We start from the raw sequence: 20,128 nt of genomic DNA on the forward strand, positions 1-20,128 counted from the left end.
ATTTTTGCTTTTTCTATTCAAATCTTCTATCATCCTTTGCCATATCTCCCATGATTTACCAAACAAAACTGTCATCTGCAAATCTCCAAGTTGTTAAGGTATTCCCCATTAATATAAATTCCTACATTTTCTCAATCTAAATTCTGTCTAATTTTTTCTCAATTGGAATTTTCTCACTATCTTCATGTAGTTTTAAGATTGCTGTGCTTTTTGTATAGATATCATAGGGTGTTCTAACATAAGATTCATCTATTCCTTGTCTTTGAAGGGCTTTCATTACTGCTGAAGTTTTGAGAGTACCGAAAGGTTTCCATAGTCTGTAGACAGGAAGAATGGCTTATGTATATATATATATATATATATATATATATATATATATATATATATATATATAGATATATATGTATATCTATATATATATATATATATATATATATATATATATATATATATATATATGTGTGTGTGTGTGTGTATGTGTGTGTGCGTATGTATGTATGTATGTATGTATGTCTATGTATAGGTATTTTTTTCTTTACCATCTGTTTTTCGATGGATAACTTATAATTATTCGTTTATTCCCTTTCCCTTTAAGAGTTCTCAGAAAGTGATTTTGGAACAGAGTTGCCAGCCTCATAACAATCCTTACACTCGGTGCTACCAACCACAGCCTACTAACAACCTGGTCTTAATTAGGGAATGCCGATTCTGTTAGAAGGAAATATTTTGAATTTTAGGGTACCTACAGCATCCATGTTTAGAAAGAGAAAACACACACACACACACACACACACTCTCTCTCTCTCTCTCTCTCACTCCCCCTACCCCTCCCACCATCACTCCCTCTTACCGATCAGGCTTCAAGTTTTTTTTTTTTTTTTATTTGGCGTAATGAATGTTGGTGGGAAGGTAGATCACTGTACTGTGAGGCCCTTATTCCTTATAAAAAGGGCGGACAATACAGCGAGAGAAGAGTGCTTCAAATTTACAGAGCAACATTAACGGCATTGATTTTTTGTATAAGTAAAAATGAAACAGACGACCAAATTCTTTCATGCTGATTCTTTATAAGTGTTATGGTTCTCTTTACGTAATTGTATGTTAGTCGCATATATATTATTTACTCATGTTTGCCCAGTTTGTCGACGATGCAGTCTTTACACTTTGCATATGTTTTATAAGGCGAATGGGATTGTGTGGTTTTTTCTTGGTCATGTTACTTCACTGTTTTTGTCTGCAAATTTTGATTATGAAAGACTTGAGTGGGAATTCATAGGTTGTGTTTACAGCCACTTCCTCCTCCCTCATATTCCTTCACTGTCATTCCGACTCCATGCTGGAGTCTTAGCTGGCGTGTTCAATTGCGCGCGCGCGCACACACGTACATACATCTCGTTCTTACCCAACCCGCCGTCATACCTGACCCGGTTACCTGAAGCGAAGCATCTTCCAAAGGTCACTTTTGGTTCTTACGACGTAATGGCTTACTTATCCGTCCATCCTGTCGAGAGGACAAACAGTACGGAGTGGTGATTATTAGACTTGGTAAATTATAGATAACGGTTATTTGATGTCTTTTCCTGCTATTTAAGACCGCCCCCCCAAAAAAAAATAGATCACGATTAATTGGAATCGTGAGTTTGTTTGGAAGTACGAACCGACGTCCCTTTTCATGACAATTGCATCCGATAAGGCAGAGAAGGAAAGTATTAATAACAAAGATAGAAAAGAGAAAACTAGAGAAAATCAGCTATCGCAATTGGTGACCATTAGACGACGACGAAATTTTAATTAGTGTTACAAATGCAAAGCCATAATTGAGCATCTGAACTGAATTGTAGCCTACTTTTTCTGCTTTAAGGAATTTCGTGGAAGGCTGTATACGATGGATACCACTTAGAAAGACATTAATCAAAGTCACATTCTTTATGTTAGAAGAGTAATAGTAGTAAGTCTTGTTATCGAAGAGTGTATATATACAAAATTTGTTATGGAAGAAATCATTGCAACAACGATGACGGACATTTTGTTGATCGTGAGGGAAATAACCACATAGAGAAGACTGTTGGGAAGGAGGATTCTTTGGATGGCCTCTTAAAACCTTTCGAATCCAATTTTAAACAGAAAAAAAAGTAAGGTTGAATTGTCTCCGCCTATCAGATGGTCACTTGAGTGAAAGTCACCCGTGTTTCGTGGTAATATCATAATTTGCCCTTTGTTAAAACAAAATCCTTAATCGGTTACAATGTCCAATAGACAAGAGTAACTGCAGCAGTGTGGGAATAACCTCAATCTCTTGATGATTTATTTCTTAGAGTGATTTATATATAAATATAGATATATATATATATATATATATATATATATATTATATATATATATATATGTATATTGTATATATATATATATATATATATATATATATACAGAGAGAGAGAGAGAGAGAGAGAGAGAGAGAGAGAGAGAGAGAGAGAGAGAGAGAGTTGAGTGCGTGTTACTGTCTGATGAGAGGAATTGATATTTCATTCATCTTTCACATATTTCCTTCAACTTTGCAGTTGTCGCTTGGAAATGTATAACTCGATTTACTATAAGGGCTATTTTCCTAGTCCTATCACACGTGTAAACCTATGCCCTACAAGAACCTAAGAGGTCTGTTTGTCGCATACAGTCTTGGGTATTTAGAGTATAACACAACGTATTCCACATAAATTATCAAATCCACATTATCGAAGCACTTAGAAAACAAGAAAGTCTCCTGTTTCTTCTTAAAAGCCTTAGTATCTTCAGACTTTTGCATGTCTAGTGGGACCTTGTTGTATAGTCTTGAGGCCGCATATTTGAAAACTTAACCTACAGTAGATATGCAACTTGGTTTATTAATTTGAAACCATCTGTAACTATTCTCGTGTCGGCACAATTTGTTGGCTGCACGATATGCAGCAATTCTCTTAAACATTTAGGACGTCCAATTGCACATATCTTACTCTATTCTAGTTTTAATAGGCAGCCATTGCAATTCAGTTAGTATTAGAGTGATCCTTTCTCGGGGTGGGACACTCTTTATCAGTCTCGCTCCTCTGTTTATTATGACACTTTTGATTGATTGTGGTAAATGGAGTTGCAATAGTCGATCCTTGTAATAACACAGGTTATCACACGTTTCTATACAGAATGTTCATCCAGGTACGTCTTTATAAAAGCAACGTTTTTAAAAAGATATCAGAGTTTTTGCTACATTATTTATATGAACATATGAACATTAAGAGACAAGTTACAGACAAAAGATACTCTTAGGTCATGAACTTTACTAGATATTGGGACCGAATTGTTATTTACATATATTTGGGTAAGCTAAGTTTTATATCCATTAGTTTTAGTTGTTTAATTGTCAGCAATTCCATAAAATTGGTAAGAATTTAGTTTAGTTTCAGCAATATTAACTTTATCATTTATGTTGAAGTTAAATTGTGTACCGTCTGCTAATAGTTGAAATTTCACTTTATGCCCTTGTAGTACTTTGGATAGATACAAAATAAGTACCTTTGGGGCACCTCTCTGTTTATTGGTCCATATGATAGAAAAGGTTTCCAATATGTACACAGTAGTTTGTATCAACCAAGTAGTCTTTTAGATACTCATAGGCTTGATCTTCAATACCGATGGACCATAAATCATTTAGTAACAGTTCTGGCAAAACTGTATCAAAGTCTGCACTAAGATCGAGTAATATCGAAATACCACTTTTATTCTCTTTCATATAATTTGCAACACAATAAATAGCTGTCTCCGTAGAGTCTTATGTTTTTTTTTTTTTTTTTTTTTTTTTTTTTTTGTAAACAGACTGGTTATCTTACAAATATTCTATTTCTACTAAGAAACTAATTAGTTGTTCAAGAATTACATATTCTAGCACTTTTTAGATAAATGTGTTCGAAATAGGTCGATATGAACTTAATTCCCGATAATCCAGAGTACTTTCAAGAACTGGTGTAATTAAAGCCATTTTCTCAGATTTGGGAAACTTTCGCTCATCCATGCATGTATTTGCTCTTCTTGTAATTATATCGGAAAGACTAGAAAAGTTTCTTACCCTAATTACTACGAATAATGTCATCGGATCGATCGCACAGTTTGTTTTAATTGTTTTCTTGATAGTCCTGGTGACTTCGTCTTTTGAAGCCACCAGGAGTCTCTTTAATCTTATCTGTGTATCGGGTGTAACGCTAATCTGACGTTGAATATTTGTAAATAACCTAATTATATTTTCTATTTTGTTTTCAAAGAATTCCAGAATTTCTTGGTTGCTGTATTCCTCTGGCATCATTTTTTTTTTTTTCATTTACATTTCCCATTATATCATTTTAGAGACGATAGAACTTATTTATATCTGTTCCAGCTTCCTGGGTCTTTCTCCTATATTATTATTTTTTTTCTCCCTAATAGGTAATTATATGGGCACATTACGGTTATATTTCATGGAACGGACAGGATTTAAGAGGATTTCACCAGCCACTCTTGAGATATTACCGATAGAGAGTTATAGAGACGTTTGACTGGCCAGACAGTACTACATTGGATCCTTCTCTCTGGCTACGGTTCATCTACCCTTTGGCTACACATACACCGAATAGTCTGGCCTATTCTTTACAGATTCTCCTCTGTCCTCATACACCTGACAACCCTGAGATTACCAAACTATTCTTCTTCACCCAAATGATTCAGTGGCTACTTTTCTCTTGGTAAGGGTAGAAGAGACTCTTTAGCTTTAATAAGCAGCTCTTCTAGGAGGACACGCCAAAATCAAACCATTGTTCTCCAGTCTTGGATTGTGCCATAGCCTTTGTACCATGGTCGTCCACTGTCTTGGGGTAAAGTTCTGTCGATTGAGGGTACACTCGGGCACACTATTCTATCTTATTTCTCTTCCTCTTGTTTTTTCTAAGATTTTTAATAGTTTATATATGAAATATTTATTTTAATGTAGTAACTATTTTTAAAACATTTTATTTTAATTGTTAATTATTTTTCTTGTAGTTTCCTTATTTCTTTTCCTCATTGGGCTATTTTCCCTGTTGGAGCCCTCGGGATTATAGCTTTCTGTTTTTCCAACTAGGGTTGTAGTTTGGCTGGCAATAATAATAATAATAATAATAATAATAATAATAATAATAATAATAATAATAATATTCTCTGGCTTGAAGAGATCTTTTGTATATGAATGCTAAAGTGAGACCCGCTACTAAACGACAAATTTCTATACAGTTGTAACTATTCTATATTACCATTATTATGATAATCACAAGATAGATGAAATAATTTTATATCGTTATTGAGAAAAATTACATTAAATAATTACATTAAATTAAATGATGGGGAAGTTTGGAGAATATCTTTTTTTTTCCTCAAGATACAGACTATAGTCAAATCCTGACACATTAATGTTAATTGAATCCATCTTGGAATGGATGGTTCAATAATCATGCACTTTGTTTTCCAAAAAGAAATTCATTTGAAACGTATGTTTTAAAAATAGTAACTTCTGTTTCTTTTGCGGTTTTGTGTTCACACACACAAATATCCATCTATCTATCTATCTATATCTATATATATACAGTATATATATATATATATATATATATATATATATATATATAAATATATATAAATATATATATATATATAATATATATATATATATATGTGTGTGTGTATGTATAATATATATATGTGTATATATATATATATATATTCAAATAAGCCATATATATTTTGATATATTAATGTCTGGATTCTCTTAACGACCTCGGGATCAGAGCCCCAGGCGAAATCTCACAAAGACAAGAGCTTGGCTCCGGCCGGGAATCGAACCCTGGTCGGCAAGCTTATATAGACAGTGACTAACCCATTCGGCCACGAAGGAAGATAAAAGTCAATGACAATTCTACTATACTTATACCTGTCGAATTCAGGTATTTTGTACTTAGAATTGAAATCAACCCATCTTCACCATCGTAGCTAATTGGTAGTTTGTTACTTGGCATTCAATTAATGATAAATTTTGCACATTTTTACGTGTTTTTCATATTCAAATAAGCCATATATATTTTGATATATTAATGTCTGGATTCTCTTAACGACCTCGGGATCAGAGCCCCAGGCGAAATCTCACAAAGACAAGAGCTTGGCTCCGGCCGGGAATCGAACCCTGGTCGGCAAGCTTATATAGACAGTGACTAACCCATTCGGCCACGAAGGAAGATAAAAGTCAATGACAATTCTACTATACTTATACCTGTCGAATTCAGGTATTTTGTACTTAGAATTGAAATCAACCCATCTTCACCATCGTAGCTAATTGGTAGTTTGTTACTTGGCATTCAATTAATGATAAATTTTGCACATTTTTACGTGTTTTTTTCGACAGGTATAAGTATAGTAGAATTGTCATTGACTTTTATCTTCCTTCGTGGCCGAATGGGTTAGTCACTGTCTATATAAGCTTGCCGACCAGGGTTCGATTCCCGGCCGGAGCCAAGCTCTTGTCTTTGTGAGATTTCGCCTGGGGCTCTGATCCCGAGGTCGTTAAGAGAATCCAGACATTAATATATCAAAATATATATGGCTTATTTGAATATGAAAAACACGTAAAAATGTGCAAAATTTATCATTAATTGAATGCCAAGTAACAAACTACCAATTAGCTACGATGGTGAAGATGGGTTGATTTCAATTCTAAGTACAAAATACCTGAATTCGACAGGTATAAGTATAGTAGAATTGTCATTGACTTTTATCTTCCTTCGTGGCCGAATGGGTTAGTCACTGTGTATATAAGCTTGCCGACCAGGGTTCGATTCCTGGCCGGAGCCAAGCTCTTGTCTTTGTGAGATTTCGCCTGGGGCTCTGATCCCGAGGTCGTTAAGAGAATCCAGACATTAATATATCAAAATATATATGGCTTATTTGAATATGAAAAACACGTAAAAATGTGCAAAATTTATCATTAATTGAATGCCAAGTAACAAACTACCAATTAGCTACGATGGTGAAGATGGGTTGATTTCAATTCTAAGTACAAAATACCTGAATTCGACAGGTATAAGTATAGTAGAATTGTCATTGACTTTTATCTTCCTTCGTGGCCGAATGGGTTAGTCACTGTCTATATAAGCTTGCCGACCAGGGTTCGATTCCCGGCCGGAGCCAAGCTCTTGTCTTTGTGAGATTTCGCCTGGGGCTCTGATCCCGAGGTCGTTAAGAGAATCCAGACATTAATATATCAAAATATATATGGCTTATTTGAATATGAAAAACACGTAAAAATGTGCAAAATTTATCATTAATTGAATGCCAAGTAACAAACTACCAATTAGCTACGATGGTGAAGATGGGTTGATTTCAATTCTAAGTACAAAATACCTGAATTCGACAGGTATAAGTATAGTAGAATTGTCATTGACTTTTATCTTTCTTCATGGCCGAATGGGTTAGTCACTGTCTATATAAGCTTGCCGACCAGGGTTCGATTCCCGGCCGGAGCCAAGCTCTTGTCTTTGTGAGATTTCGCCTGGGGCTCTGATCCCGAGGTCGTTAAGAGAATCCAGACATTAATATATCAAAATATATATGGCTTATTTGAATATGAAAAACATGTAAAAATGTGCAAAATTTATCATTAATTGAATGCCAAGTAACAAACTACCAATTAGCTACGATGGTGAAGATGGGTTGATTTCAATTCTAAGTACAAAATACCTGAATTCGACAGGTATAAGTATAGTAGAATTGTCATTGACTTTTATCTTCCTTCGTGGCCGAATGGGTTAGTCACTGTCTTTATAAGCTTGCCGACCAGGGTTCGATTCCCGGCCGGAGCCAAGCTCTTGTCTTTGTGAGATTTCGCCTGGGGCTCTGATCCCGAGGTCGTTAAGAGAATCCAGACATTAATATATCAAAATATATATGGCTTATTTGAATATGAAAAACACGTAAAAATGTGCAAAATTTATCATTAATTGAATGCCAAGTAACAAACTACCAATTAGCTACGATGGTGAAGATGGGTTGATTTCAATTCTAAGTACAAAATACCTGAATTCGACAGGTATAAGTATAGTAGAATTGTCATTGACTTTTATCTTCCTTCGTGGCCGAATGGGTTAGTCACTGTCTATATAAGCTTGCCGACCAGGGTTCGATTCCCGGCCGGAGCCAAGCTCTTGTCTTTGTGAGATTTCGCCTGGGGCTCTGATCCCGAGGTCGTTAAGAGAATCCAGACATTAATATATCAAAATATATATGGCTTATTTGAATATGAAAAACACGTAAAAATGTGCAAAATTTATCATATATATATATATATATATATATATATATATATATATGTATATATATATATATATTTATATGTATATGTAATATATATATATTATATATATATATATATATATTATATATATATATATATATATATATATGTATATATATATATATATATATATATATATATATATATATATATATATATATATATATATATTTATATATATATATATATACCAGATCCCATATTGTCTTATACATCGTTAAAGACAAATAATTTTCGATTTGATAGTGCAGTCCATTTTAACCGCCCCCTCACTCTCCCCTGTTATATGTATGTATCAACGTCAGCTGTAAATATCAGTATCATTTGGTGTTTTATTTCATTCATGATCTGTTGGCGTGCATATTCCTGTTGGGAAAGTAACCGTTTTTGTTTACTTAGCTGAATTTATTTCAAAATGACTTTTTATGGAGATTAAACCATGCGTTAGAACATTTGTCAAGTGACTAAAAATTTTTTAGGAGCAAGATCAATTCTGAGAATACTGCATGGCTGTTTTATCGGTTAGCTTTTGTTCTCTTCAGTATCTGGAGTAAAACCCTTATCTATTGAAAGTTGAAATTTAAATGGGATTACAATGTTATTTGGTTGCTGTGATTTTAATATTAAAATGTGATATGGTTTGAGAGAGGCAAGAGAGTGTGCTAGAAATAGGAATGAATGGTGAGCGATTGTGACTAAGTTCCGGTAGGCCCTGCTGCTTCCTTCAGTGCCTTGGATGACAGCGGAAGTAGCAGCAGTAGGGGATTCAGCGTTATGAAACTTCATCTGTGGTGGATAACGGAGTGGGGGGGGGGGGGGGGGTGGCTGTGGCACCCTAGCAGTACCAGCCGAACTCGGTTGAGTCCCTTGTCAGGCTGGGAGGAACGTAGAGAGGAGAGGTCCCCTTTTTTGTTTCATTTGTTTGATGTCGGCTATCCCCCAAAATTGGGGGAAGTGCCTTGGTATATATATGCATGATTATTAAAAAATGTACGTAGCAGGAAAACTCCATAAATATATAGTTGTTCAATAAGTTTACCTGCTTTAAATGTAATATTTTTCAAACAAAGCTGAAAAGTATTTGGTACTTTGACTGTCCAGATAGTACTACATTGGACCCCTCTCTCTAGTTACGGCTCATTTTTTCCTTTGCCTATATATACACCAAATAGTCTGTCCTATTCCTTCCCTATCCTCCACTGACATACAACTTGCAAACCCTAGATTACCAAACAATTCTTCTTCAGTCAGGAGGTTAACTGCTGCATTATAATTGTTCAGTGGCTACATTCCACTTGGTAATGGTAGAAGAGAGACTGTAGCCATAGTAAGCAGCTCTTCTAGGAGGACACTCCAGAATCAAACCATTATTCTCTAGTCTTTGGGTAGTGCCATAGCTTCTTTATCATGGTCTTCCACTGTCTTGTGGTAAAGTTCTCTCGCTTGAGGGTACACTCAATCACCCTATATTGTATTTCTCATCCTCCTTTTTGAAGTTTTTATAGTTTATACATGAAAGATCTATTTTGATATTGTTATTGTTATTAAAATATTTAATTTCAAATGTTCAGTAATTTTCCTGTAATTAATTAATTTCCTTCTTTTCTTTCCTCATTGCATTATTTTTTCCTGTTGTAGTCCTTTGGCTTGTAGGATCCTGCTTTTCCAAATAAGGTTGCAGCTTTGCTAATAATAATAATAATAATAATAATAATAATAATAATGATAATGATAATGATAAAATCATGAGGTTTTATTAGGCTAGATAACTAATATGGTGGTGGTCTTTTGTTTCTACAAAAAAAAAAAAAATAAAAAAAATAAAATAACGTACAGTGGATAGAATGGAGTATGATGTAAAGGGAAAAAAGCAAAATCTCCAAAGAAATAAAAACCAGGCTTTTCTTCAGCTAAGTATTATATGAAGAAATAAAAAAAAATTCATGAAATAAAGCCTGGAATTTACGAAAACCTTCATACTTTGATAAAACTAAAACTAAATACTCAAAATCTTCCGTTCAATAGTTGTAACAAGAAGAATGTAGTAAAGATGTGGAAGATTAAAATCATCCTTCTCTCTCTCTCTCTCTCTCTCTCTCTCTCTCTCTCTCTCTCTCTCTCTCTCTCTCTCTCTCTAACAGAATAACCATTTCATAATGGAATAAAGGTTTTTTACTTTGACTCTCTCTCTCTCTCTCTCTCTCTCTCTCTCTCTCTCTCTCTCTCTCTCTCTCTCTCTCTCTCTCTAACAGAATAACCATTTTATAATGGGATAAAGGTTTTTTACTTTGACTTTGACTCTCTCTCTCTCTCTCTCTCTCTCTCTCTCTCTCTCTCTCTCTCTCTCTCTCTCTCTCTCTCTCTCTCTCTCTCTCTCTCTCTCCCAAGATGTAGAACTTCACATGTGAGCTGGAGATAGAGATTATGTTTCTGATATGAATCAAGTTGGAAGAAGTGGAGAGACTAACTGCAATTCGAAGAGTCGAAAATTGAGATTGGTTGATAGTTGAACGGAAGGATGCAGGTACTCCAGTTGTTACATATATAACTCGGAGGTAGTCAGATGTTGAGGTTTTTTGGAAACGTATAGTCGCGTACCTCAAGTGATTGTAGAGATTACTGCTGAAGTGTTTTGTATATTTTTTTTTTGTATATTTCATTGGGATGCTGATTTTCACCCTCTAATGTTCAGTTATAAGGTGAAATGGTTTAAAAAACACGGAAATATCTCTAAGATAATGTAGAATTATATTAGCTTCCGTCTGGCTTACAGCGGCGTGGGTCCCCAGCTGCTTTTTGAAATTGCTGGATCCGCGCTTGTACCATATTCTTGAATGTGGTAAAGTGTAGAATTAGATCATTACTCTATTTTCAGCTATTCTGTTTGATTATTGTTTTTTTCGCCTTCCATCGCAGCAAGTTGCACATTATCTCTCGTTATCCTTGCAGCTTCTGCTCCCCTTCCTCAGTCCTTGTCCCATCCCCATCCCTCTCCTCCTCTCTATCAGCAGTTGCCTCAATCATTATTGCAGTCGCAGGCATTGCGGATGCATTGCGGGCGACACGTGAGCTGCTTCTACCATCTCTACCTAGCCCTACCCCTGTCTTCCTCCCTCCTGTTCCACCTCCCCGTCTCCCCTCCGTTTCCACCCTCCTTCCCCTCCCCCTTTCTAATGGCATAACTACCCGTAGGTCATCAGGAGCGCACAGAAAAAGATGCGTTCATTCGTTCGGTTTCGATAGAAAAATGATATAAATTTAGAATGTCCCGTTGATATTGCTCGTTTGATCATAGTTATAGATACGAATATGGATATTTTAACATGAAACGCTGTTTCTTTCTTTCAAAAGCGGAATTATTGAAGACTGTCTCAAGAATGAAAATAAGTGAGAGTAACAGGTGTGCTGTCATGAATTATTTTCTTATACCAGATGGTACCTTTTGTAAAGAAAGGGGAATTATATGTAGAGGTGATGATGGTGCATGGCTTGTTGCAAATATATATATATATATATATATATATATATATATATATATATATGTATATATATGTATATATATATATATATAAATATATATATATATATATATATATATATATATGATAAATTTAATTGTGATGTTTCTCCGCCAATGCGACCACTTGCACCACCATGAATCTTTATGTGCTGAAAATATGTTTTAATCCGGGTCCTGCCAGCAAGAGTACTTACAGCGAAAGACATTCATTAGACATTCCTCTTCTTAAACCGCTCTTTAACGTTCTAGCTATTTATTTTGATATTTTGGGTCCATTAAGGCCTGCGTCATCTAATGATACTAAAAACACAACGATATCCAAGAAGGCTGAACGTCCAATTCGTAATAACCTTCATTCAAATAATGAGGGAATTGAAAGGAGAAAAAGGGGCAAAAATAAATAAGTGTGCCGAGCCACAGCTACGACGACGACGACGACCTAGTCTCTTGGCGGCACCGTGGAGGAAGTAAGTGCCAAGTGCCAAAACAGAAGGAGGAGGAGACTGGCACTGTTACTGATGAAGGGTGGTGGACCTCGGGTAGTTGTGGAGATGGCACGGTGGGGCAGGTACACAGCGATGCCGGGCTGTATTTTGGGCAGGTGATAGGCACTGTGCAGGTGTTAATAAGGGGAAACAGTGTGCCATTATCCGCTCTATGACAGCCAGGATCAGTCTATTTGTTATGAGGAGAAGGAGCCCCATGAATGGGGACTCCGTATAAGCGATGGCAGTAACTGGGAACATAATATAAATAGTCGTGTTGGTAATGGTGAATCAGTGACCATGAATAGTGACAACGGCAATATGGCGGCAGTTGGTGCCTCACATCCCACCCCTCAAAATTTTAAACGCCATTCTTCCAACGTATCAAGATTACAAAGTTCTCTCTATGGGTTTCAAATCCCAAACAATGAGCAGAAGAAAGTGAAAAATTTGATACCTCTCTTCAACAATAGCAAAAGCTCATCCGCTCGTGATATCAATAGTAGTGTTAGTTTTCGTGTTAAAGGTGATTCTACATGGCAGAATAATGTGAATAAAACGAAAAGAAATTCTGATGTTTGCGATATGTATATGTATAGAGGAACTGATGGCGGCAGTGTTGAGGAAGGATGTAGCGGAGTGTTAGGGGAGACCACTGAATTTGGAGATACAGTAAGCGGTGGAGGGTTTATTAAATTATGTGGTGTTAGTCTAGGATCTCGGCCTTCATCGCCAGATTCCAGTGTAGTTTTTCGCTCCCATACTTTACCAAAAAAGTCTCCTAACCCACGACTCTCATCGTTACCCCCATCCCCTCAGTCAATTACGACGACTTGTACCGATAGCCAGGGCAGTTATTTTTCAACGCAACTGTCCCCACGATTACCGCAATTTTTGGATGAAAACCTTCATAAAGACTTTCCAGCGAAATGTCCATCAAATCCTGCCCCTGCTGCTGATATAGTGGTCTCTAGCAATAAAGATGAGAACTGCACTGTTGAGGATACCACAAATCGTGTCAACATTCAATATCCAATTCCAGCACAGTTCCCTCAACTGCCGCCTCCTCTCCCTCTCCTATATAATGTAAACACGTTTAATGTTTTTCAAAACGAAGGAGAATCGAAAATGAATCAAGAAGACAGTTTTACATCTCACTTTAAATTGGTACAAGATAAGTATCAGAATAATCTAGTAAAAGCTGAGGACAAAATGGAAATGAATAGTATTACTAGTACAATGAAAGCAGAAATGTTACCAGAAAAATTTCATAATGATGATAGAGGTGATGAATCATTACTTGAACATGAAAATACTGATGATACCCTTTTAAGAAACAATAAGTATGGATTGGTGGAAGCGGATATTCCTGCAGCAAAGGCTGCCTGTTGCCCGCAGGACACTGAAACCGCTCCTACGAAGTCAGTGCTTCCGGTGGTTGTACCAATATCTTCCCTAAAGGAGAGTCAGTCCAATGAAGAAATTAGTAAAATTGTGGAAGATGATGAAATGGACAATGGTCTTGTTGAGAGTGATACGTTCGGCGAAGAACAGCAGATAGTTTTAAAGTCAGCAAAATATATGGACAACATTTCAAGTAGAGAAAAAAAATATCTAAAATGTGAAAAAGATTCAATAAAGTTGATGCAGGTAAAAGAACCTCTATCATTCACCGATGAAAATTCTCATGAAATATTTTTTCAGTGTTCTAAAGATCTTTCTAGAAGTGAAAAGGATATTTCGAATAAAACAGAAGAAGACAGTCTCCATTTAGATTTCCCTGCTGAAATTTTTAATGGAGATATGAAATTGGAAAAGGTAAGAGATTGTGACAAAACTAGTGATTTTGATGCATCTAAAAAAGGCAGAACATTGCAGTCTGAAATTTCAAGAGTAAGCAAAGAACAACTAATGATAGGACAATGTCCTTCCGAAAAAAGTCCTTTATTTATTATTGAGGGGGAATCTTCAACCTCGAAAAAAAAACAAGACAAATCACTTGAAGGAAAGGTTTTTGGTTACATTGAAGAAAACGAGCAAAGAGAATTGACAACTAAAGTTCAACATAATTCAGTTGAAGATGAACCTGTTGCTATAGCCAAAATTGATCCTAATTTAAAAGCGACTCCAAATAGTTTAATTTGTACTAATGTTGAAAAGGGTCACCTCAAGAAATCTAAAAACACTCATTTCACGACAGGAGAGTCAAATTCTAGTTTACAAAAGCCTTTGGAAAATATTGATAATAAACAGTCTACGTTTCTATTTTCTATATCACCTGAGTCATCTAATGTTATTAAAAAGGAATCTGGAGAAAAGGGAGAAAGAGTTAATGCTGACATTTCAAAATCAGGAGAGAGTGAGGAAGGATTATTGGCCTTTTTAGAACCTGCTTATGATTTCAAACATTCCTCAGGAACAGAAGGTGGTAATTCCCCTGGAGAACCTTTTATTTCTGAAGGACTTTTTATTAGAGGGAGGACAAGCTGTAGATTAGCTGAACTAGAATCTGCAAAGAAAACAACAACAGGTGTAGGAAGTGTTAAGTGTGCTAATGCTGTAAAGTCAAACTTGTCTGAAGTGTCATGTTTTGAGGGTAGCCTTGGATTGATATTAAATTCTGGGAATGAAGATACTATTCTTTCTGAAAAAGAAAAGGATTATATTCTTCAACCGGAAAATGACAAAGGCTCTGGTACACAGTTTTGTTGCAAAAAATCAGTGAATAGAATAATGAACGATTTAGGAACTGCCAGACCTGTGGATGGTAGAGAAAGTAATTCTGGAGAAGAATGTGTATTAATGTCTTGTAAAAATGCAAGTGGACTAAGAAATGAAGCAGAGCATGTAATTAATTTTGATGTTGAAGAAGTCTTTAATCCTGGTATGACTAACATAGTAACAAACAAAGCAGAGAATCTGGAAGGTGGTTTAGTTAAAGAGATTTCATTGGGTCGCACAGCAGTTATCAGTGAAAGGGCAGCACAAATTAAACAGCAGCAGAGGGGCACTCGTCGGACTCGTACCACTCATTTCCCTCTTGATATCATTTGCAATACAAAAATGCAGTACCGAAAGCTAGCAGCATCTGAATGTGGTCCTTTACAGGAAGAAGAGATGACTTCTTGTAGATTATCCTCATTATGCCATGTTCAGCCTCTTGGAGATGATGTTGGGAATGGTTGTGCAACAATGAGATCTAAATCAGCCTCAAGAATTGGGTCAGGTGTCATCAAGCAAGAATTAGAAGAGAGAGAATGCAAAAATGTTGCTGGGCAAATGGGGAATCCAGTCTCACATAGTCATCAATCAAGGGTTGAAATTGGTAGCAATAAAAGCCCAATTATGGCCCCTCTTGATGTAGCTCTTACTAACAGGATTAAGTTAACTATAAAGTCATACAATAGATCTCCATCACCAACAAGCAACATATCCCATAAGATACCACTTTTAAATGAGACATCAGCAGTTGATTTAATCGCATCAGAATCTGATTCGGACAAATATTCTCTTGCTAAGATTGATTCTGTCTCGGATGGAAACAATCAGAATGTATCCATTCAAAAGGATGGCATTAAAGATGATGTGGCAGTACCTGCAGATTGTTGTGAAGCTTTATTGCAATTAGAAAAGAGCAATGAAGAAAATTATGTCGAAAATGATGCACATTCTGTTCACAATATTTGTAATAATGTAAGTATTTTAAGGAATAGAACAGATTGCACTGTCAATGATGATTCAAGTGTTTTAGAGAATAGAATAGGTTGTAATGGCAAAACCTCATGTTTGAAAGAATCTTTAACAGAGTGTACAAATGAAGAGCTCAGTTGTGATGAAAGCAGCTTGGTTGTTACTGAATTTAACTCCAAAATAGCACAAACCCCTTCAGACCCGAAAACTCCTTGCTCAGCCACGAAATACTACATCACTTCAGAAAAGTCAGAAGCAAATCCTTGTTCTAGCATACCATTGCAGTTAAATCCTGCAAGCCTAAATATTGTAGAATTGCCTGTTCATCAAAAAAGAGCTTCATTATTTAATTTTGAAACAAATCTTCTGTACATAGATGAGGGAGAGAGTGATGCAAATTTAACTTTTAGTGAAAGTGTTACTTCGTTAAAACCACTGGAGTCTGTAGTACAAAATTCTTGTGATGACCAGAAATCAATACCACCATCAAAAAGTTCAAGTTGTGTAGATAGTGACAAGGGAACTGGAAAAGAAGTAAAAGAAAGTCTGTTTCAAAGTGAAGATGATCTTGAAGAGAATATGTTGGAGAATACTTTGGTGAATAATGACCAGTCAAAAACAATAGACCAGAAATGTTGTAAGGAGGAGCTTAGAAGTAGTCACTTTCATAATTCACAAGTTAAAAGGGGATATGAGTTTGATGAAGTTTCTAGGTATAGAGCAAGCTCTGATGTTACTGTAAATGAACAACAAAAACTCGTGTTAGATGGAAAAGAGTCAGTAAATGACAAAAAACAGTCAGAAGAGCTTAAGACTAGAACTGATAAAAATTTGGAGTTTGTTTTAGATCCACCATTTCTTACAACAGAACAATCAAATCTTATGGTAGACGACTGCTTAAAATTAAAGGAATCTGAGTCTGTGGTGCACAAACATTTACCAAGAAATTATTCAAAGTTAGGTACCATACAGCCTAGAATATTGAAAAAGGATAATGAATTACATTCAGATTCTGACAAATCTTCTAAATCTTCTCCTACACCAGTTCCTGAAACTGTAGAACTTGTTAAAAAGTTAATTCTAGGATTGATTGAAGAGGCTGTGAAAGTTAGCCAAAATAAAAACTCAAGTCAAGTAGATGAAAAGCATGGGGACTTTCCAGGTATCTGTAATAACATAATGCACAGCAATAGATCAGAATTAACAGTAAGTATAGAAGCAGTAGATTCTAGAAATAGTGCCTCTAAAGGCTACCTTGAAAAAAGGCTTTTGTTAGAAAGGGATGACTCGGCAGAAACGTATGAACAAGCTTTGGACGAAGTTACCCTTGAGCCTGGTCATAGTTTTAGTCACAATTCTACTAGTGCTGCCACTTTGGTGAGAGCGAATACCCACAGTTATCACTACTGTTCTTCTGTAGATGATGATGAAACAGAGGATGTATACTTAGATGCAAGGGATAATGTAAATGAAATCCATAACATTGATATTTGTCAAAGAAGTAAACATTCCATGTGTGAACCTTTGGATTTTGAACATTTACAAGTGTCTGGGGGCAATGATACATCTGCACTAACAGTTAGATCATCAGATGCTTTATCAGGCATGTTGAATCCACCTTTTTCAGAAATGGAAGTCGTTAACACAGACAGGAAGACTAATACTGATGGTAATAAATCTTCAAAATACTTAAAAGTTGAATGTTCAGATACTAACCAGCCACTTGTACTGAAGGCAGATACAAGGAGTATGCCTGAAGAACGCTCTGATTTGGACATGCCTTGTGTGCCAGCCTTACCCACAGGCTATGAAATGCCTTGGACTTGCAGTACTGGGCCTGTTGCGCGTAGGGATTTGTTGCCTCTTGATGAAGATGAAGATGAAGAAGTACGTTGGCAAGCTTTGCTAGCTGTTAATTCTCCTGACAGTAATGAATTTAGAAATGGATATGGAAGCGATGAGGATTTTGACACAATGGACACAGAAATGAGCCGACTTGAAGAAAAGTTACAACAATTTGAGCGAGAGCTTCATGAAAATAATGGAAGTAGCGAAAAAATAATTAGCTTAGGAAAACCTTCATGTGGTCCTCTACTACTTAGATCACAGGATTTAGAGGCTTTAAGAATATCTCCTCTGCCTGAAGTGTATCCAGCTGTTTGTACAGCTAAAACTAAACATCTTAGTTTAATGAGTCGTCTCCAGGTTCAAGAATATGAAGAGTCTTGTAGTGGATCTGGAAGCGATTCTGATGAAACAGGATCAGAGGACTCAGCAGATTTTCTGTTTGTTAAAACAAAATTAAAGTTAAAGCCTGGTGATCGCAGGTGTTGCTCGTTAGATCAGAAACGCCCGAAAAATTACAATGTTTTAAATGAAATCACAAATATTGATTTTGGAAGTACACAACAATATACATGTGAAGAAGGATTAGATTTGAGTAGCTTAGCTTTACCAGGTGAAGCAGTTGATGATGAAGCTCTTTTTAGCAGTTGCAATGCACCAGATGAACTTGGTATCCCTCCCCCGATACATTTTGGTAGTGCCTCTTTAGCTGAAGTTGAAGTTATTGATAATGCTGTTGAGCAAGAAAATCCCATATGTGTTTCCTTAGTCGACGAAGAAAGTATTTATGATATAGAATCATGCAGAGATGAAAAAATGCTTCTTGGGTATATTTGGCATGACGATGATGGCATGGCAGCAATAGATTTTGAGGGTTTGGAAGAATTCTATGGCTATGAAGATAAAGGTGCTATTATGATTATATTTGAGGATGATATTGACAATGATAATTTATGTGAAGAAACTGTAAAGGATTCTGAGCTAGAAAGTAATTTGGGGGTATTGCCAAGCGAGATTTGCCGAGAGGATGATCAAATAGCAACAGGCAAATCCTTGGAGTCTGACCCTCAAAGTGTATGTTCAAAGTCAGAACGGACATTTGTATCAGCATTTAAAAACAGTTTAAAGATAGCTACTAAGTACTTGGGACCAAAGATTGAAAGTCATTGCAAGAAGAGCAACCCTATTAATTGCCAACCTTTTGAATGGCAAGCATCTGAAAATAATAATATTTTGTCTAGCCACGAATCCTCTCTTTTGCGTCTTACTGCTGCTTCTCCATTAGAAGAAAGTATTTCTGGAGTCTATAATGTACAACGTGGTCAGATAACACCAGCTTCAGTATTTCCTCATACCTCAGGAGAATATTATGCCACACCTGCTGTTTGTGTTGATACATCTGATGAAGATGCAGTTATCCCCACAGTTCCACCTACAGTTTTACCCCCAGTACCACCACCTCGATGGGTTCAGTGGAAGCCTACAACTCTAAAGGCAACCTATCCACAAGAGAATGAGTGTTGCGTTCAAGATATGCTTTCATATGCTTCACCATTTGCCTCTACATTACCAAGATCTGCTCAGATTTTTAAGGAGTTGCCACTTCAGTCACCCCCAACAGTTACATCGTCAGTTGCTTGTAATGCTGCATCACTATTAGGTGACGAAAATAATGAAATGCAGTTTTGTCCATTAGGCATGCCTAGCATTGATTCAATAAAAAGAGAAGGTAATACAAAAATAAAGACTTTGGAAAGAAAGGATTATTGTGACGAAGTTTTTTTGCATCCACACACTACTGTTTTAGATTCTGAAGATTTAGAAAATTCCAGAAATGTTCACAGTGCAGGTTTAATTTGTGATGACAATTTGTCAACGAGAGGATACATTAAGAACTGTTCGTGTGAGACTCAGTGTCAGTCCCCTAGTCAAAGAAATGTCGAATGTAGAAATATGTCCAATTACCTCCCCCACCTGGATAGTGTCCCCCATCCTCCACAAATGCACAAGCCTACATCTGTCAAACAGCTAAAACGTAAACAGCAGGAGAAGGTCCAACGTCAGGAAGCAGAGGAAGGAATGTCAACTATAGGTTGTACCTTCTGTATGGGAGTTCCAATTTCCCGACCGCAACCACCAGAACATTGTTCTCACTGGCGTCAGTCCAGCCCACACCCTAAAGCAATCACCGATCGTCGCTCATGGCCACCCAGAGTA

At 36.3% G+C, this 20,128-nt stretch overlaps 2 protein-coding genes across 2 annotated transcripts in view; both read left to right on the forward strand.

Moving 5' to 3' along the window:
• The window catches only part of LOC137657946 (uncharacterized), a 232,683-nt gene that overhangs the window by 83,810 nt on the left and 128,745 nt on the right, over positions 1–20,128 (forward strand). The window lies entirely within an intron of this gene.
• LOC137658016 (uncharacterized) overlaps positions 1–20,128 on the forward strand; it is a 57,000-nt gene that overhangs the window by 35,275 nt on the left and 1,597 nt on the right. The window contains 2 exon segments of the mRNA XM_068392731.1: positions 12,312–12,519; positions 12,521–20,125. Coding sequence (XP_068248832.1) covers positions 12,312–12,519; positions 12,521–20,125 — 7,813 coding nt within the window.

This window comes from Palaemon carinicauda, chromosome 18, assembly GCF_036898095.1.
Source record: "Palaemon carinicauda isolate YSFRI2023 chromosome 18, ASM3689809v2, whole genome shotgun sequence".
NCBI classification, from domain to species: Eukaryota; Metazoa; Arthropoda; class Malacostraca; order Decapoda; family Palaemonidae; genus Palaemon; species Palaemon carinicauda.